Here is a 20,755-nt window from a genome sequence, read left to right on the forward strand (position 1 = left end):
ATGATTTTTAAATAAATAGATTTTACATTCTAAATATGGCCAACAATAAGCATTCATAATAAGCCTTTCAGATGGCTATTAGTAATATAAATGTCTTGCTATTATTATTTTACTGCTTTCTTTTCCTATCTGTAAACTTAATTGTAAAGACAAATATTAAAATTCTTAGTTCTTTTAATAGATAATTTCCCCACTGAGATTCATGTTTTTCTTACAGAGGAGCTCTTTAAATTGCTCAGTATATGACTATGTTTGATTCATCACTTTTACTTTATATATGAACAGTGATAGCACTGGACTTTTATTGCACTAACAAATCCATTAAAAATTAATCTTTATTAAGATTTGTAAGCATCAAATAGATTTCCTAAAAAAAAAAAAAAAAAAAAGGTAACAAATTTATAAATCTTCTATTCCAAATTTGGTTCACAAATATAAGATCAAAACACATATTCTTATTTTCAAAAGTTAATATAAAATACATTAATTCCATGTATATGGATTTAAGTAAGTGATTTAATTGTACTACAGGAATACATCTGGGATCTGAATTACATTCAAAAGTATAAAAACATACTTATGTTTTGCTGCCTTCTCCAGACAAAACTGAAGCAAGGTACCCCCCCCCAAAAAAAAATATTTTTCTGTTAAAACAATATAACCCAAACATTCTTTCTTCCTTTTTGATTTTGAATTGAGGGGTAATGTAAATGAAAGGCAGAAATATAAAAATACTATAATATTAGTGTAAGGTAGACATTTATATACACACACACATATCATAACTATATTAAAAATCTGGGGCAGGAGTGCTGACGAGGGGTGAAAAATTAGGAGTAAGAGTATTCAGTGAAATTCTGGCTACATGAAATAACCCAAAATGACAGAGTTCAACTTAAAAACTTTTAAGATAAAAGATAGAAGTGAATAAAGAAAATCACCAGTTTAGAAATTAGAACTCAAGAAATGATAACATTAAAAAAAATAAAGAGATTAAGTAGGAGTAAGTTTCTAAAAGGAGATAGGGAAAGAATAAAAAAAAGAAAGAAAAAAAAATCTAATCAAGTATCATCAAAAAATGGTTACCAGAAAGACAGTAACTAAACAGAAATAGCTATGTGACTGCTTGCCTGGAAAAATTTTAACCTGATGCCCAAACAGAGTATATTGACATCCAATCTAGAGTCTGGTACAAAGTGTACACAAAATAAATATTTGTTAAAAATGAATGAGGCCCTGGCAAGTGTGTTCAGTCGTTAGAGCATTGGCCTACACACTGAATAGTGGAGGGTTTGATTTCAGGGAAGGGAATCTATCTGAGTTGCAGGTTCACTCCCTGACCCCTCTGGAGGTACATGCAGGAGGCAACCAGTCAACATATCTCACATCTCTCTCTCTCTTCCCCTCCCCTGCCTCCACTTTCTCTGAAAAAGCAATGGGAAAAAATACCTTCTGAGGGTTAATGAAAATAATAAATAAATAAATAAATAAATAAATGAATGAATGAATGAATGAGTATCCAACAAGATTATACTTCATTTCTCCAGATACCTAAGGGATGAAAGTACTAATGATTATCAAACTGGAATCCCTGAGGTTCAGGCTTTGAAATGAAGAAAAAAGGGTTACATAATAAGAAATATAAGAAAGGGGTTATAAAATGGTTATGTGATATATGGGACATTATAAAACTGAATGGCCTTTATATCCATGGATTAAATTTCTTCCCAAGATCTTCGAAGAAATCCCAGGCTAAAACAAAACAAACAAACAAAAAAATATTTTATGTTTCTTCTTGGACCATCAGAGAGCATGACTGAAAGTGTTCAATCATAGAATTATTTATCCCTAGTAATTAGCTTTTATAGGGTTTCTGATCGTTTATATATGTATTTCATACTATCAGAGGTACATATTCATATTTATTATAAAATAGCTCAAATTTTTTGAAAGAGAAAACAACAAATTTTTAAAAATAAAATAATCAGTATTTTTACCTGATTCCAGTATCCAGAAAAATAATGGATTAATAGATGAAAGGAAAAAGGAAGGAAAAGAAGAAAAAAGTTGGTTTTAGGTAAGGAAAGTATAAATTATGTAAATTAAGTTAAACATAATGGTTTTACTGAATAGCTATCCATAAGCAAATGGAAATTGGCTACAGATAGAAAATGCGTAAATAGTTACAGCTACCTCGTGTTAGATCTGGTTACTTTGGCATTCTCAGTATTCATGGAAAGTGCCTTCCACTGTGCAGTTTTGGCCATTTCATCTGATATGTTAACAACTGAGGGATCAACACTGAAGAACAAATACACTTTTTTATTAGTATTCAGTACTTGCAAAAGCATTAATAATGTCATTATTATTACCTATATATTTGCTTTCATCAACTTAAAATTAAGAAAACTCTTTGCCATGCACACAAACCAACATCTAGCAAGGTATCAGAATATTGGGAGTTCCATTATAAAGGTCTCATGAGGAAATGCATCTTTCTTTATAGTCAAAACTAGAAGTAAGGCTAATTACATTGGCAATGATGCCCAAAGATGATCATTTTGGCTATAAGTATACTATTGACATAACATACAAGAATATATTATTGTGTTAATAAATATAAAAATAATACTGCCTCAAGTCAGTTAGAAAACTTATAATTGGCACAAACTTCAATCTCATCAAAATAACTATCCAAAGTAGTTAGGAAAAAATTAAGATTATGCTTTTTTAAAGCTCTTAAAACCATTAAAAGAATGCTGGGAAAGGTGACACTTTAAAACTGAAAACAGAGCTCTGAAAATATTTCAACAGGCAATACAAAAACAGGCTTTTAAGTACTGATTTTTGCTGGCATTCACATTTTTAGTATCAAAGTGTTGTATCAAATTAATCAAAATGAAAATCAAAAGATCAAAATACTGTCTCATTATAAAAAACAAATATCTATTTGAAATACTGTAAAAAGTTACTTCAAAGCCCTAAATCCAATAATGATGCTATCCATAAATCATTATGGGCTCAAGGTTGTCAGTCACAAGTAATATGAAAGTACTAGAAACATATGAAGTTAATAAAACATATTTGCAAGCTCTTTTTCTTCAGCAAAAGAAAAACACTTCATGCAAAAAAGCGACAAACACAGATGTCAAGTTAGATGTTAAATTAACAATGTGATGGCAGCTAGGTTATAAATGACCACAGAGCAGTCATTTAGGGGGTGCTAGCTTTGTTCATTCTTTAAATCCGAATATCATTTTAAATCTAAGACTAGAAAAGCGGGACATGATCATTTTAGTCTCTAGAAATGGCTGCTTCATCAAGTCAACTTTTAAAAGTGCACACAATTTGAATGTCCAATTCACAATGGCACAGCCATACAACTTGGAACTCTGCCTGCTCTGAGAAAACGCTTCTTTGCTTGGTTGCCAACATCAAATAGCTGAAGAGAAGAATTCTTGAAGCACGTTTTAGTTTCCAAATGTCCTCCTTTAAGTCAGGACTTTCCCATTAGTAGACATTAAGACCTTTTTGAAAAAAGGACACATTTTGTTTTCCTCCAAAACTAGATGGGAAAAAGTTTTCTGACACTAAATACATTACTTTCGCATTGTATAGGGCTAACTAGTTTCCAAATGGTGTCATAAATCATCTCGTTGATTTTCATGGCAAGTCATCCAAAGCTAATTAAAATTTTAAATTCTGGCAGATAAACAGGCCAGCCAATTCCTAGCATTCTTGATGTTCACATTTGAAGCAAAGCAGCATTAATCATGGTTCATGTCATCACTTAAACAATAAAAGTGAATATACAGATACCCATTCTTTTTTTCAATATCACACAGCTTAAATACAAACTCCAATTCCATTTGTCAAGGCCCATGTATAATTACACTGAGAAAGTGCTAATGCAGAAACAACAGAAATTAAGTAGTAAATAATCTCCCCAGGTTGATGAGTGTCACTAATAACCATGGCAGTTCCCTAAACTCTTTTTGTAAGTACAACCAACGAAGTTATTATATTAATTCATTTAACAAACATTTACAGAATCTAGCAAAGCAGAGCTCTACTAGCTAATCAGAAATGGAATATTTAGAAATAGGAATCAGAAGTGTACATAAATAATGTAGGTTTTTAATCTTTTTAAAAAAGTTTACATTTTAATCTTTACAAAAAAAGTTTACATTTCCCAACGTCTACCTTTAGTTCTTAAATTTAAAATATAAACCACCCAAGTCGCACATGACAAACGAAATATGCAACTTCATTATTTTTCCATAATATAAGCCTTCGCTGCCAGTGGTCAAATCACACCTTTGGAATCTAGGAGTTCCCGGGCCTCTAAACAGAGTTGTATATTGGAAGGTTATCAGAAAACGCATTGCAAAGGTTTACTGTCCAGCACACACTGACCCTAGCTGTACTACTGAGAGAATGGGAATATTCAGAGACTTGTGTGTTGACCTTCAACTTCTCTGAAACTGAAAAAGTGCTGAGACAAGGAAATCTTGTCTGCTTGGCCCAGAAATTCAAAGCTCTGGTTCAAGTCCAGCGTCTTCTTCGCTCCTGTCTATAACCTGGGAGGGGAAGGAGCAGGAGAATTGCACGAAGCCCTCCTTTAGCTGATATGCCAGAAGCAGGCTTTGTTGCCTTTTTAAAAATAGGTGCCGTTATTTTAAAGAAGCATTACAAAGCGTATTCGTTCAATTGGCATGTATATAAAACACATTTTACAAGTACAGTTGTATCTCACCTATATTTCAGGGCCTTAACCGGAATCTGCAAGAGACTTCCCCCTTCAAACGGAAGGTGCACAGTGTCGTCGTCAGCTTGAAGCATTCGTTCAGCCTCCTTTAGAGCACACAGAGAGATTACTTCTCCCAGAAGATTTCAACTCAACTTCCATGTTACAAGTCAACATATAAAGACTAAAGTTTTCTTTTATTTTTTGTCAAAAGATGTTTACTTAAAAGTCCTTTTTGTCATTGTATATGCCAGATTGCAAAATCGCTGTAAAAATTAAAGTGTACCACCCAGCCAGTGTGGCTCAATGGTTGAGGTCTGACCTATGAACCAGGTTGCAGGCTCCATCCCCAGTAGGGGGCATGCAGGAGGCAGCCAATCAATGATCCTCTCTCATCACTGTTGTTTCTATCTCTTTCTCCTCCTGTCCTCTCTGAAATCAGTAAAAATATATATATTTTTTAAATTTAAGTGTACCCTAAAATATACTTCTGTATTTAAAGTTAAATTAGATTGTAGACTATGATGTAGAATTATTCTGTGTTACCTATGTTTGCATACTGCTAAATTCTTCTGAATGGTTATTAAATACACACATAATATGTAATTTTTTTAAAAAGTATTTTTGTGTCAGGACTATAGATGGGCCAAGTTGGTAAAATGGGTAAAAACCATACTTGGGACGTTACCTACTAACTAACCTCTCTCCAAGTTTCCTTTCTTGTAAATCGAGAGTAATAACGTACTTACACTTTATAATGATAAGGTACTCAGGAGGTCTTAAAGGAGTTCATTCCCATAAAGCGACTGTAATAGTGGCTGCTACTTGGTAAATTTAAAATTCTTGTGTTTTTACCTCTTTCTCTTTTTTCTTTTTGTCATCTTCTTTCTTTTTCTTACTTTCTGGCATGAGATCATCAAGCCAACTTAGTTCTCTCTTTGTGAAACACAGATCCATGAGCTTACGTACAAAGACTAATGCAAGAACCTTAAAAAGTGGGGGAGAGAATATTAAGTAACATTTAAAAATATGTAAATTATATTAACTTATTATACATTACTTTATTATATTACTTTAATTTATTAAACATAAGAAAAAGTACTTTATAAATTTTATTTTAATATGATTTTATGCACCTTTTTACTTCAAAGGAACTGAGTCCCCTCTTTCTGCTCAAAGAAAAGATGTAAAAGCATTTTTAACCTTTCCTTATATAAATCCCTTACACTGTATAAATTATAAAGCAGTTTAAGCGTGGCATCTTCACCGTTTAAAAAAGTTTATTAACTTTTATGATGACTTTGTACTACATACATTATATAAGTAGAGATAAAATCTTTGAGCAATGCATGAGAGAACCCATTTTTTTAGCATTAGGTTCCAATTATATTTGTGAAATATAACTTTCCAACTATATTTGTAAAAAAGATTATGTTTTTACTTAGTCTGCTTTTCTTTAACTGTTAATAAGGATAAAGATGTTTTTAAATGTTCACTGGCAATTTGGAATCCCTTTTCTGTTTTTACTATTTCCTATCCTTTGCCTGTTTTGCATTGTTTTTTATGACTTGTTCATAAAATGGTAAGAGTTCTGTGTAGTTGGACAGAAATACATTATCTGCCTTATATGTTACAAATATTTTCTCCAAGTTCACAATCTGATTTTACCATGGACATATAAAACATTTAATTATCATGTGGTCCAATATATCTCTTTCTTTTATGACTGGGTTTCCCTATCTTTGAAAAGTTACTGAATTATAACAAATATTCTTCAAAAATTTTTACTACAATTTAGCAAGTCCTGAATTCATCAAGTTGTTCTGGTTACTTTACTTTTTATACCTGGCTATAATATTTATTCCATAAGTATCCTAAACTTGTTTAAAAGTTATTTAAAAATACAAAATGGTGTCTACAGCTCAAAGACTAAAAAACAAACAAAAGTATAGAAAATAAGCAAATTTGGTCTTGAAAATGATTAGTTTAATAGCTAGAAAGGGCTCATTCCTATTTCAAAACACCAAAGGTACTTAAAATGGGTTTATTCTGTTTCTCAAAGTCAATCAACACTAATAAAAGAGAAAAATGGTAATTGGCGTACGAGCTACCCTTTTCATTGGCTAATCAGGGCTATATGCAAATTAACTGCCAACTAAGATTGGCAGTTAACTGCCAACAAGATGGCGGTTAATTTGCATATGTAGGCACAGTGCAGGGAGGCGAAAGGGAAAGCAGGAAGAAGCCCCCTGCCACTGACAGTGATCGGAAACCCAGGGGGGAGCTAAGAGCTGGGGGGCAGGGCAAAGGCGGCCCTGGGGCCGCCTTTGCCCTGCCCCCCAGCCATGATCGGAGAATCAGGCGCCTTTTCCGCCCTGGCCAGTGATAGCAGGAAGTAGGGGTGGAGCCAGCGATGGGAGCTGGGCACGGTCGAAGCTGGCAGTCCCAGGAGCTAGGGGCCCCTTGCCTGGGCCTAAAGCGGAGCCCACGATCGCGGGGCCGCTGCAGCTGCGGGTCCCCGCTGCCCGGGCCGGACGCCTCAGCCCGAGGCATCCTGCAGGGGCAGGGGCAGAGCCCACGCGATCGTGCCCCCCCCCTCCCCCGCTGCCACTGCAGGTCCCCGCTGCCCGGGCCGGACGCCTAGGCCAGAGGCATCAGGCCTGGGCAAGAGGCCGATCCTGCGATTGGAGGGTGATGGGGGTCAACGCCTGAGGGCTCCCAGTATGTGAGAGGGGGCAGGCTGGGCTGAGGGACACTCCCCCCCCCCCCCCCCCGCAACACCCAGTGCACGAATTTCGTGCACCGTGCCCCTAGTTATAAATATTAATAATTACTATAAAACACAGAGATGTCATTCATTAGTAACAAAGTCTGAAAAAGAAAACTTACCATCATGGGAAAAACTACGGCAGCAGCCGAAGCTTTGATTACCCACAAAAGAACCAGACAGGTAAACTGAATGACCGTGAAAATGTGGACCTTCCAGAGAGGCACGTAGCGGAGGTATATCAGGTCGGGCTGATGCTTAGCAGGCATGCCAAATAATTTTATACGGTCGAAAAACTACGTGTGGAATGGAAAACAAAACAAGAGAATGTTTTCAACAAAAATATCATGTCTGCTACCTCGGAAAAAAAAATACATTCAACTTCAGGGTTTTGTGACTGAAACCATAACTTCCTTGTTCTGATAGTACAGGAGAAGTTCTGGGACAGAACCTCTGAACCCAGGGGGAGAGATGAGGGAGGGAGGAGTCAGGGCAATGCAATTAATGTAATCCAAAAACTCAAGCCAAAATACTTTAATTTGGGGGACTGAAATATTTAGATAAATTTGTCTGCTATAATCAAATGCAGGAGTCACTTAATCTTTCAACTTGTTCCTAATGTGTACAAGAAAACAGTAACAATGTTATAAGGTTCTAACATTACCAATTCTATGAAAATAACCTCAGGTAACAATTAAACTGTGAGCAAATTCCTTGGTCTTTTTGAGCTTTCATTTCCTCATTTATAAACCTGGAATAAGATCAGCCCTACCTACCCACAAAATTATTGTAAAGAAAAAAAAAGGTGAGTTAATGAGATCATTTCCTGACCAGTGGAGGGCAGATACTGGACCGTGTTGAAAAAAATGAAGATGCTGCCTTCCGAAAGTCTTGCCAGCAACTTTAGACAATATGCTTTTCATGATAGGAGGTGGTCATGTGGTACTAACCTTGCTTTATGTGCTAAATATTTTACACTAAGATTGGATTGACACAAATCTTAGTAAGTTTACCAGGTTGTTCTCTAGGAAGTACTATATATAAGGAAAAACAATAGCGAAATCACTGGATTCCAGCCTTGGTTGGCTCCACTGCTTAGTTAAGAACCCTCAGTTAAGTCCCTCAATTTGTTTCCTGATTTACAAAATTAGTACTTCTTCCTTCCCTGCGTCCCAATGTTGTTTCAGGAGCACAGAAAATAATTTCTGTACTAGCTGCACCCATACCAATGGCAGGTATTGCCATTTTTAATGGAAAACGAGTATCTACCTTTTCTTTGTAAGCATGGAAATTACTGTTTGGCATATCAGAAACAGCACCTTTTTCCCATCCCATCCTTTTGATTTCCCCTCATACTATACTACTCTTTAATCACAGAGGCCTTTCAAAGATTTCAATTAAAGATAGTTAGGACCATATCAGTTCATAACCTCATTCTCGGGGGGAAAAAAGTGCAGTAAGCCAATAATCACAAGAAAATGTAGATTTGACGCCGAAACCGGTTTGGCTCAGTGGATAGAGCGTCGGCCTGCAGACTGAAAGGTCCCAGGTTCGATTCCGGTCAAGGGCATGTACCTGGGTTGCGGGCATATCCCCAGTAGGAGATGTGCAGGAGGCAGCTGATCGATGTTTCTCTCTCATCGATGTTTCTAACTCTCTATCTCTCTCCCTTCCTCTCTGTAAAAAAATCAATAAAATATATTTTAAAAAAAAATCTTAAAAAAGAAAATGTAGATTTGAAGTCACCAATTAACCTGTCCTCAAAATATTAGAGTTGAGAATAAATCACTACCATCATAAAAATAATCTTCGTTTGTTAAGTTTTTCTACAAAATCATTAAATATTTAAGACTTACCTGGATTCCTTTTAATGAGGAAACTCCCATGTAAAGGAAAACACCATAGAGAACAGGCATTGGAATAAACTGTAAGTGAAAGGACCATCATCAGAACCCATTGCTACTAAAACAATTTCTCAGCAATAAGTACACAAAAGCATGGTTGCTGAATACCTACTGAGACAGAATTACATGACCGTTCAGTAATGAGATCTAACTTTTCTATAAATAAGAGAAATACTAGTAAACAATAACCTCCTTGAAAATTGTTTATCTTCTCTATGTTCCTTCCTAAAAGAGGGGGGAGCTTGTTCAGTGGTTAAGAGACTGAACATTACAATCCGACTACTTGATTTAAAAACCCAGTTAGCCTCTTATTGAGCCTTAACCACTCTCTGCTTTCCTGTATCAGAATGCCATGAAAATTAAAGGGTTTCAAATACATAAAATAATCAAAAAAGCATGTGGTATATATAACTATCATTCCAACAGCATTAGTCATTGTTATTTACTGTCACTATCCCTACAGTGATTATCACACAGTAGCATTTACTGAATATAATAATTGAATCCCACCCCCAAAAGAAAATTCTTATTTCTTTGGCAGTTAGGAGAATCCCAAATCACACCTACCTAGTCCATACAGGACACTACCAACAGACCTCATTCATTTCCTCAAAACCACAATCATCACTCTCATCCAAGGGAGAGAGAGCTGTGAGAAAAAGACCTAAGAGCTACAGTGGAGACTCTACTAACAACCTAGTATGTCCTTTCTAAGAAACCTGGAAAAAATCTAATCAATATACTCCAGAAATTTCAGGAAAATATTTTACCCATAAAGCAACATTAGAATGCTAAGAAAAATGAATAAACAGAATGAAAAAAAAAGCCCCTAAAAATTAAAGACATTGATGTATACACTGTACACATATAGCTATGTGGGAAATAGATAATCACCATATTGGGAACGAAAAGCAATTTTTAAATAGTTATTTTTAATTCATTTTAAAATAACAAATCCCTTACAAATTAATATAAAGGACCTTTTTATGGAAAATTATAATTTCAAAAAAATTAAGAAGAGCAGCAGCATTGTTTTGTATTTCTGTTAAATCTCTTTAGTGGGTGCTTAACAGAAACCACTAAGTTCTCATGTCTGTATGTACATTCAATCTGCTGCAATATGTCACTCTGGCTGAAGCAGATGAAGAAAATTCAGCCTCATACAGTTACATGATTGGAAAGAGAAGGATCTGGCAATCCCTGACAAGGTGTCAGGAACTCCCAGAGATCCTTGAACTAGACTTTGGAAATCATGATCTTTGATAAAGATATCCAGTCTAAAGGTAATAAAGTGAAAAATAAAATTGTGAAAGTATATAAAAAACTGTAATGGTGGTAATCGCCAAAATAACTCAAAAGACAAAAAAGTAAAACGAGTTTACCTCTGGATAGTTAGTTCCTTTCAGAAAGTGAGGAAAAATAGCAAGACTAGCTTTTCATTTTAGAGCTTTCTTGATGTTCTACTTGACTTTTTCTGCCTAGATATAGTTAATACTTTAAAATTTTTTAACTTTAAAAATGTAAAGGGCACCTTCATCAGTAGGGAATGGCATCCTCAAAGACCACATATTTCTCCTTCTGTCCCAAGCACTTCTAACAATACACTCACCACTGTGCAGTAATGTCCCATTTACCTATCTGTTTCACCAACTAGACTGGCAAGTTATTAAAAGGAGACAATAATGCATCTGTTTATTATTGCTTCCCCAGGGCTCAGTGGAATAGTAAGTACTCAGCAAATATTGGGTGAATTAATAGGCTGTTAGATGTGTATGGCAAAAAGCAGATGTGACTAAAGATGTCAGACATAAAGTATAAATTCTTACATAATTCATTTATATTATTACCTGTTCATATTTTTTTACTAAGTGCTTGCTACTACTACTTTTGTTTCATTTAGTTTTTTAGGAAAATGTATTAATTTAATTAATAGCAATATTATTTTTATATTTTGGTCGGATAACTCAGTTTCATCCATTTTTCATATTTCTTTTTCAATTTATGCTTTTAACATCCTCTGACTGTATTCTTCTTTTAAATCTTAACTAAGTCATGGATTAATTCCTTCCAAAACTCTGTAGTCTTTCGTTTTAATTCTATCCTTTTAAAATTATTTTTTAAATGGGTACATCTAATACTGAAATGCCTGCTATACTAAATAAACACCATGCCAAAATATTACTTTCCAGGTAAAGTCTAGGAAATAAAACTAATTTTAAGTACTTTAATGTTTCAATTTCATACAACCGGGCATAAATTTTACAATAAAGAAGATTTTAAAACATTTGCCATAAAAGACTGTTACCTTTAGTACTGAAGTCATAAACACAGACAGGCCCATTAGAATGAAAATCACTAGCCCCGTGACCCGCTGTTCACGAATTCCCAAAAACTTGGGTTGTTCCCCTGGAGCAGAACATTCAGATTCAAGTTTTAAGCTGTTGACGTGACTTATCGACAACACTGTTGCAGCCACAAACCATGGAAGTCCCATGACAGAGCACACTCCCAACATAACTCCGACCACGAACAAGTCAAGGTGATAGCCAGCTCCTTTCTGGAAAGTGAAATGGACACGAACATTTATAAGTCTACGTTTTTCTTTCAGGTTAAAATTCTATACTTCTCATAAAGAGAATAAACTCGTTTTCACTATACATCTTTTCAAGTTCTAGTCACTACAAAAACACCCCAAAGTCTTCAAAAAATTACAATACTTTGAGACAAAATTTAACGTTACCTTCAATTTGTGCTCTTTTCTGTTTATGATTACAGCTGTAATTTGTTGATCCATAAAGATGAGAATGGTGCACAGCAGAGCCGGAACAGCAGCTATTAATAAGGTCCACCAAGGATTTTCTCCCAATGGATTTATAATCCAGCCCCTATTTGGATCAGTAGGCTGTTAAAAATAAATAAATAAATTTAAAAAGAAAAAAGTTTCCTTCTTCTACTGCACAAAATTCCCACAGCATAGACTGTGTCTATTCCAAGAAAAGCCCAAGGGATCAGAAAGAACTAGATTAAATCTTGGTATGTACGGTGAATTATTTGCAAAGACAGCCACAAGGATTTTTCCCATCCCTAGATTCGGGCCCCCTTGTCCGACTCCTTCCATGCAGAGGTGGAGTCTATTTCCTCCCCTTGAATCTGGGCCGATCTTATGGTTTACTTTAACCAACAGAATAAGGCCAGCGTGACATTGTGTGGTGTTTTGAGTCTTGGTCTGAAAGGACCTTTGCAGCTTCTTTTCTAACCCTCTCGGATCCCTGAGATTAAGCTGCGGAGTGCGCCTGGATAAGCTTTCTTCAGGATGCGACACGATGTAGTGAGAGAGGGACAGGAGGCAGCCACCCCAGCTGTTTCAGCCGTCTGAAGTCCCAGGCATGGGGAGGTCACTCTGCCCCTCATCAAGGCAACAGATTTCTGCGGCCATACCAAATATCACTAATAAGAGACCAGACCACTGCCCAGCTACCTAATCCCGGCAGCACAGATTTATGAACAAATGAAGGGCGATTGCTTAAAGGCATTATGTTTTGGGAGATTTGCGATGCAGGAACAGATGTGTCAAGCGGCGTCATTTCAATATGCTCCTACCTATCTCATAAAATGTAAAATCAATCTACCTACTAGATCAAATCCTAAACTAAACTGCTTTAGAGATCCTGCAGACTAGTGATCTTGGCACAGTCAGTACTAAGAATTGGGCCTCAGGACACTATTTTTCAAACCATCTACTGACAAAAATCTGGCACTTTACCAGATGCTAACAATTTCAACTCTATAACGTAAAATTTGTTTTATAGCAAAAAAATTTAAACGCTCACATAAGAGAGTTTAATATTCTTGAAGGATGTTGGACATATTAAAATCTACACATTTTCATTACCTAGACTTCATATTGAGCCTGTTTTTTCTTCTTGAAAACATTTGTCAACACAAAAAGGAAATTTAGTATTTTCTAATTCAGGTATTCAAATGTTCCCACACTGCTATTTATTAAACTGCTTCATATTCAATACTGCACATGTGTAAAATATTTTATCTATATGTTTACATGCTTAAGAGTTCCTTAAACTGTTTCCCCAAGTGTATTTTATGCCCCTGGAAATCAGTCTGCCACTTGAGACCTAGATCAATAAAAGAATAACAAGGATATATTTAGGAATCTGAATCAGGAAATAAGGCTATCACTACAGGAAAATACATCAATATTTTGAAGCAATATTAATTTAGAGTTTCATTTATTCATAAGAATTGGTAAAAATAGAATGACTTTCATGTAGCCATCTCTTCCTGACCTAAAATCTTTAGTGGCTCAAAATCTATGCTTTTAAGCAAAGGTCTCCAAACTTTTTAAATTATACATTCTTAGCAGAAAACATATAAAAAGTTTTTATAAATGAAAGTGAGCATATATACCCAATGGCTCTACATTCATTTACCTGTTATGTTACTAATGTTTGGTTATCCATAGAGTAAAATTCATGTAGTAAATAGTATAAGGCTTAATTTTTCTTATTTTTAGATAAAGATATAAATTGAACTTCTAAATAATTTTAGTGGATCATTTTCTACCCATGCACTCTACTTTGGAAATCGCTGGTTTTAAAAATAGTGTTATTTCTTTTTATCCCAGTGAAAGATAAAACAGACTAAAATTATCTTCATTATATTCCTTATTCCTAATCACCTTTAAACCTTCTTCTGAAAGAAGTCATCTAATCTGCTAAATGTAAATGTAAGCAGTAACACAAATACTTGACTCAGAATAAATTCCAGAAATTATTCAAAAGCTGCCACCTCTAACTTGGACGGGAAAATATTTTTAGGGGCTATATTGTGTACAGTATATTGTACACAAAAGAACTAGCGTTTGCTAATGAAAACAAAGGGTTCATGGATGTTCACAATGAGTGTCCTTTTTCTTATGGGAGAACATTTGATTCTCTCCTGTCAGATACACTATCCTTCTAGAAATTTAACAAGAATGTCCTTGCTACTCAAAAATTCAAGTTTGATTTAGTTCTTTAAAAGAGAATAAAGAATGTTTCTTTTGCCTGGAAAGAACATCATGAACTCCAGCTATGAGAACAGGGTCAAATTTTTTTAATGTCTCTCAACTCTTCACCATGGATATTTTCATTCATTCTCCAGAATGGACTAGCTTTAATACCTACTTGCTTATTTCCTAAATGGGTCCACTTGCAGCTTTGCATCTGGTCATACTATTTATATATGTGGGAAATAAAATGTTTCCTTTCAAGGATCAGCTTTTCAGAGAGACTATGCACAGTTTAAAAATAACTACCTACACAGTTTAAAGTAGAATGGTATGCCTAAGTAACAAATAGCCAAGTATTTTAATCCTTACCTCGAATTTTTCAGGAACGTGAAGTTTAGGAGAAGGAACTCCTACAAGGTAGTCAATTAGGACCATTATTACTATTGTGAGAAATATAGCGAAGTCACTGATTGTCGATCGCACCTATGTTAAAAGAATTATGTTAATATAAATACAGATATAGTATGTATCCTTTATAAATAATTCATATCTTTCAGATTAAAATATGCCACTAGAAAGTGTGAAGGAGGTTTAATTAGTGACAATGTCTCAGTGAAATACATTTATATCTAATATTTTTTCCCAAATGATAGGAAACACATTTCACAACTAACCTACTGTTGTTTTCCTACTGCTAGCTCAGACGCATAATATACATTTTTACTATGAATAATTTCTTTCAAACTATTTGATAAAAAGTACTAACCCCCAAACAATATATTACCAGAACTCCAAAATTATACCCCAATTACCTTAGTAGGAAAATAGCGCTTGGTCTTGAATTGTTTGAGGAATGAGGACAAAAAAAATGTTGTGAAAAACAAGATAACACACCAAAAGAGCACATCTGGAATATAAGGCCCATGATGACCACAAGCTGATCCTACAAATACACCGTGAAAGGTTTTACATTCCTGGGAAAAAGAGAAAAAATAGAAAAAGGAGGGGTTAAAGGGGATTCTTAGATATCCAATAAAGTATTAATAAATTTCACAGACTCTAAGATGCTACTGATTGTAAGACACACCATCAATTTTATATATCATTCAGAAAGGAAAAAAACACTTCCAACTCAACTTTAACACACCATCAACTGTTAAGACACATTCTGAGTTCAGAGATGTTATGGTTTGACATTCAGGACATTAGCAGAACATTCGTGGTCTTCTAACTAAGTTGTTCATAGAGCAGATGAACCAAAAATCAGAAGGCAGGACAAGTGGATATGAGCTGTTGTAACTATCAACTCTATGTGTAACCACAGTCCTAGTGTATACTTCCTTTGAATTTATGAATCTAAGTTGAATTAGAAAAAAAAGTATATTAACATATTTTTTAATAATTATATTTTGGAAGTCTGTCTTTTCTTTCCTATACCAACTTCATTTGTTTCAGCCTATACTTTTTTAGGGCATGATACATAAAAATGTGATAACTCCTACTTGGTCAACCTAATACTATGTTTTGAAAACATACTATATATACATCAATCAAGAAGAAAATGTAGGTCTACTCAGAAAAAGCTAAAGAACTAGGTTAATAGTTGCAAAATCCTTTAGTTTATAATATACTCACAGAGACAGTGAGATTCCCCCAGGAAATATCATGTGCCGTTATATTATTTTCCGTCCACACCTTCAGAGTTTCGTTGCTAGGATTAGGAGGTTCAATACATACACATCTGAGAAATTAGAATAGGGTGAAATTTTTAGGATCCTGTATTTCATGTTTACATTTTATTAAATTGATACCACAAAGTGGTAGCTTTTGACTTCCTAATTTTTCCATGTTGCAAAGCATGAATAAGAGGAAAATGAAAACACATCAGAAACAATAGAATGGAATGAGGTTTGGCTTACATAAATAAAGCGTAACTAGTACAAATAACAGTGAGATGTTACTTAATGAAACTAGTTAGACCTATCTCTTTGGGAGGGGGTACTAATTTCTTTAAAAATCTGAGAAAATTTTTAGCAAGTTTACTCTCCACTGAATCTCATGTACTTAATCCCCACACACACATCACGCACAGATTCCCAATAAAAGTTATACTCCCATTAATTCCTTGTACTCTGGCAAGCCCTACCTACTCTTCCTTTATTGATCTTAAGGCTCATTCTTAAAGAAGTAACATAGTTTTCCATCAGGACAAGCTTAGAACAGTCATTAGAAGATCATAGTTTTAGTTCATATCCAGAACTAACTCACCCACCTAAAAGAAATGGTAGAAAACACACACACACACACACACACACAAGCAAAGAAATCGCTAGTATGAATTTAAAACTTGAAAACAAACAGGAATATTCCCAATTAAATTATGAGCTCTTTGAGGAGAGGCAAGAGGCTGGAGTTTGGATTCAATCCAGGCTCTCTTATTTACTAGCTGTTTGACCCAAGACAAATTTTAATCTCCAAGAGCCTCAGTTTCTACATACATATGAATAGTTAAGGAACACTATGACACAAATTATGCAACATTCGTAGCACGTGCCCACAGAATGTTAGCTGAACAAATGATGTTCACGGTAATTACTCAGTTAACCAGAAGGAAGCATCACTCTAAAAACCACGCTTCAAAGAGGTCAAAGGAGCAGCAAAAGAAACAAAAAAATAACATTAAAAAAATTTAAATAGTTTAAGAGCAAAGAAGATAGCACAAAATAGATTCGGCATCAAAGTGTCACCTAATATTTTCAAACAGGTCAATGTCTTAAAGCAAACATGTCAAACTCGCGGACCACAAAGAATATTTTTTACGGCCCAGCCAATATAACAGTGAGAAACGTTTTAATAAAAATTTTGTAACTTAATTTTTATAATATCCTGTTATACATAATTATTAATAACGAACTACAATGTTGGCTAATGACTACTATAATCGTGTTGCATTCATTTCCCTTATGTGCCTTATACGGAGGTGCACCATTCTCTCCACTAATACTAGCAGCAAATATTTTAGCAGCCGACTGCCGCGTCATTAGTCGTGGACTGACTTGTTTGGTGTGTGCAACAGGAAATATTTCGCTTTCGGAGAACAAGAAAAATAGGTTTATTTGCGTTACGCTTATTAATTTGTGCAGTTATTCAATGTCTGTTAAGTTAATGTTCAAGAAAAAATATTAATTGTTATGAAAATGTTCTATTATTTTATGTTAACAATTACTCATTTATTTCAACCCTTTGTATTCAGCATATCTCTATTGAAATAAACCTACATTTCTATGAAAATTGAAGCTTTTGTTTTTTGCGGCCCACATAAACTTAAACCTTGTTTATTTGGCCCAAGTTAGCCTTTGAGCTTGACATGCTTGTCTAAAAGGAATTTTCATAGCCCTCTCTACTCTGACCATCAAATTTCAGAGCTTGCACGGCAGGCAAGGGAAGGAGTATGGAGGAGACATATAGAAGGAATCAGAAGAGTACAGGGATTTGGGCCTTAGGAAGTAGGAAGGAAGTTGTGTTCTTCTTATTTGTTGATAACTACATTTCTCCATGTAAGACCATCAAATGCAGAATCACATTTACAGAATAAAAATAAGTGAATCTGTTCAACTGGATTTATTTCCTCTGAGTGCTTTGGTAAAATCTCATCTGTAACAAGTCAACCTTCACGTGGCTAGTTGGGTACAGTGAGCATCACATCGCAAAAAACGTCCATTCTTAGGCTCAGACATCTCTGCAAAAAAAATGCACTTTAATATTAGAAGGAATCAGAGACACTTACGAGTAGCTGGTCAGTTCATCTAAATTGTTGTGCATATTAAATGCATATATTTCTCCTAAATGAAAGAGCTTCTCCAAAGCCTCGTAGATGAATATGATGCAAATGAGAGCTGCAAAAGCCTCCTCCGTAAATCGAGTAATATAACACACAAGGCTGCTTGCATCTGTGGCAACCAAAACAATGCACAAGAAAGAAGTCCACAGACCAATACTGGTTCTTAAAGACAAATAGGAAAGCTGGTAATCTCTGTTTAAAAAGAAAAACGTGAACACGATCAACACTAATGGAACAGTGTTTATACTTAAAACTGTCATCACAAGCAATAAGAACAGTAAACCAACATAAGAGTCATAAATCATAGAACAACAAAATAATGACTAAAGGAAGCTGTGTTTTTCTGCTTCAAAGGAAGACTAGCTTTTTATTAGCATACTTAATGGTTATATTTTACTTACATAAAAGATTTACAGTGAAAATCTGCTAGGCAATAAACATTTCAAAAAAACAAAGACCTCACTTCAGAAGTCAGTTATGAGGAGTCAACGACAGACAAGCTGACTCTCTCAGAAGACCCGGGTGCTTTTGTGTCAACATGGTGACCACACTGCTGCCCCACCATCACCGCCATCACCACCACCATCTCCTCTACCACCAGTATCTACAGAAAAAGTGACTTCAATTTTTAATTCAATTTAATTGAGAAATTACTACAGGTAACTGCATCCTCTATTAGTCTATCTCATGTGCCAGATCAGGATCAGAATCAGTTTGTTCAGTGAAGAGAGAATCAGAGTAAGAGGAGTGAGAGGATCCAATATTTAATAGCATCAGGTTGCTCCAGGCTAAAATATTCAGTTGCATTTATCTCACAAAAGGAACAAGACTGGCAATATCGAATTCCAAGTCTACCAGACACAGTACCGGCAATGGTTCCCACACTGTCAGCCCTGCCAGTGAAAATGGGTATCTCCCTCAACTGTGCCAATTCCCTCTGTGGAAAAGGCCCAAGGGATAAAGTCAGCTTGAGCCCTCAAGATCCACCTTCCTAAACTTCTTTTATAAGTCCAATATACCATCTAATAAACAATTCAGACTAACATGTTCTTACTGAGTTGAAATTCTGTAGCACAAAGAATTTTTGTTGCCCTTTAAGTGATTTGCTTATCAGTACTCAAATCCACTGATTTTCTACTCAAAGTGACTGGGGTAGAGATGATGACAGGGGCCAGAGCAGGGTCAACCACACAGTAACACAAAAATATTAAATAGACATATTGATCAGATCTTCTTTTTCAGCTATATTAAATATATAATGTCCTTTCACCTAAAGTTAAAAACAATATAATATACAATTATACACATACTCAAACACATGTGAGAAATAGGTAATTATTACGTACCTGCAGAATTTAAATAAAATTTTTTCGAACACTAAAACTGGACCTGTACTCCCCAATATTGTTAGAGGTTGCCCAGCAAACAACGAATAGGCAATCCCAGTTAATGATGCTCCAAAAAGAGACTCTATTGCACTCTGTTTAAGGAAAAAAGAAACGAATAAAAGCAACAATCATAAATATATCTCTAACATATGATAATACATATAAGACATCTAGAAAATAAAAAATATGAATCAAATAAAAATATAAAGCAAACACAACTTTGAATTTCAAATTTGTATTTTAAGTACAGAAAATGAAAAATACATTTTAAATACAAAGGGAAAATTGCTTTGGTTTTGCATATTAAAAGTGAACACTTGTGATCAACCTTAATTCAAAACTGTGAGAGTCAAGGAGGGAGGAATAAATGGAAGACATTTTTCAGTTCTATCTACAGATGTCTTATTCTTAAGCCTGCGGTGAATACAAAGATATATATCTTATTTTGAATATTTTTGTATGTCTGAAATAGTTCATTTTAAAAATAGAAAACATTAAATACTTGATATCCTGTTAGGAAAAAGACTCCTTCAAACAGATAAGAAATTAACATGTGATACTATTGTTTTCCCATTGACTTCTAAAGATCAATTTTCACACATTTTAAAGAAATTAATCTAATATGATAGGCTTAAACAACAGATATCAAAAATGAAATGCTTAACATAAATAAAACAGATGGGAAAATCTCTTTATAAAACTGACAGCAATCATAAGTGAGAAAGTATCTTACTATTATTAAAGTTTGGTAACAGAAGATAAAATGAGAAAAATGAAAAGACTCAGAGAAATTTTTTATCAAAACTAGTAGCCAATTTTAGACCACTACCAACATTACATTCTACCTTTACATTATTAAGTAGTAAGGGAGTTAGGCTAGGCCACTAGACAAACGGAAGGGATCAGAAGGAAAAGGATAGTTTACCATTCACAAAGATCAAGATGGACTGGAGGGCACTATCAAGAAAAGAAAAGCCCATCATTGGTAAGTAAAGACAAGGAAAAGAAGCTTGTGAGAAACAACCCCCTAGGAACTGGAAACAGCATGACATCAGGCCAAGAGCAGGGCTTGAGAACCAGATTTGAAGTGTTAAGACTGG

At 34.9% G+C, this 20,755-nt stretch overlaps 1 protein-coding gene across 4 annotated transcripts in view; it reads right to left on the bottom strand.

The window, feature by feature from the left end:
• Positions 1–20,755, bottom strand: part of SLC4A7 (solute carrier family 4 member 7) — an 89,478-nt gene that overhangs the window by 4,248 nt on the left and 64,475 nt on the right. For all 4 annotated transcript variants that reach the window (XM_059664114.1, XM_059664117.1, XM_059664115.1 and 1 more), the window contains 12 exons: positions 19,614–19,747; positions 18,214–18,459; positions 16,062–16,167; positions 15,239–15,400; positions 14,796–14,909; positions 12,159–12,320; positions 11,724–11,975; positions 9,371–9,439; positions 7,637–7,810; positions 5,603–5,734; positions 4,757–4,854; positions 2,194–2,301 (listed from right to left, as the gene is read on the bottom strand). In XM_059664114.1, the coding sequence (XP_059520097.1) occupies positions 2,194–2,301; positions 4,757–4,854; positions 5,603–5,734; positions 7,637–7,810; positions 9,371–9,439; positions 11,724–11,975; positions 12,159–12,320; positions 14,796–14,909; positions 15,239–15,400; positions 16,062–16,167; positions 18,214–18,459; positions 19,614–19,747 (1,757 nt within the window). The remainder of the gene's footprint in view (positions 1–2,193; positions 2,302–4,756; positions 4,855–5,602; positions 5,735–7,636; positions 7,811–9,370; positions 9,440–11,723; positions 11,976–12,158; positions 12,321–14,795; positions 14,910–15,238; positions 15,401–16,061; positions 16,168–18,213; positions 18,460–19,613; positions 19,748–20,755) is intronic.

Source organism: Myotis daubentonii, chromosome 14, assembly GCF_963259705.1.
Source record: "Myotis daubentonii chromosome 14, mMyoDau2.1, whole genome shotgun sequence".
In the NCBI taxonomy this organism is placed as follows: Eukaryota; Metazoa; Chordata; class Mammalia; order Chiroptera; family Vespertilionidae; genus Myotis; species Myotis daubentonii.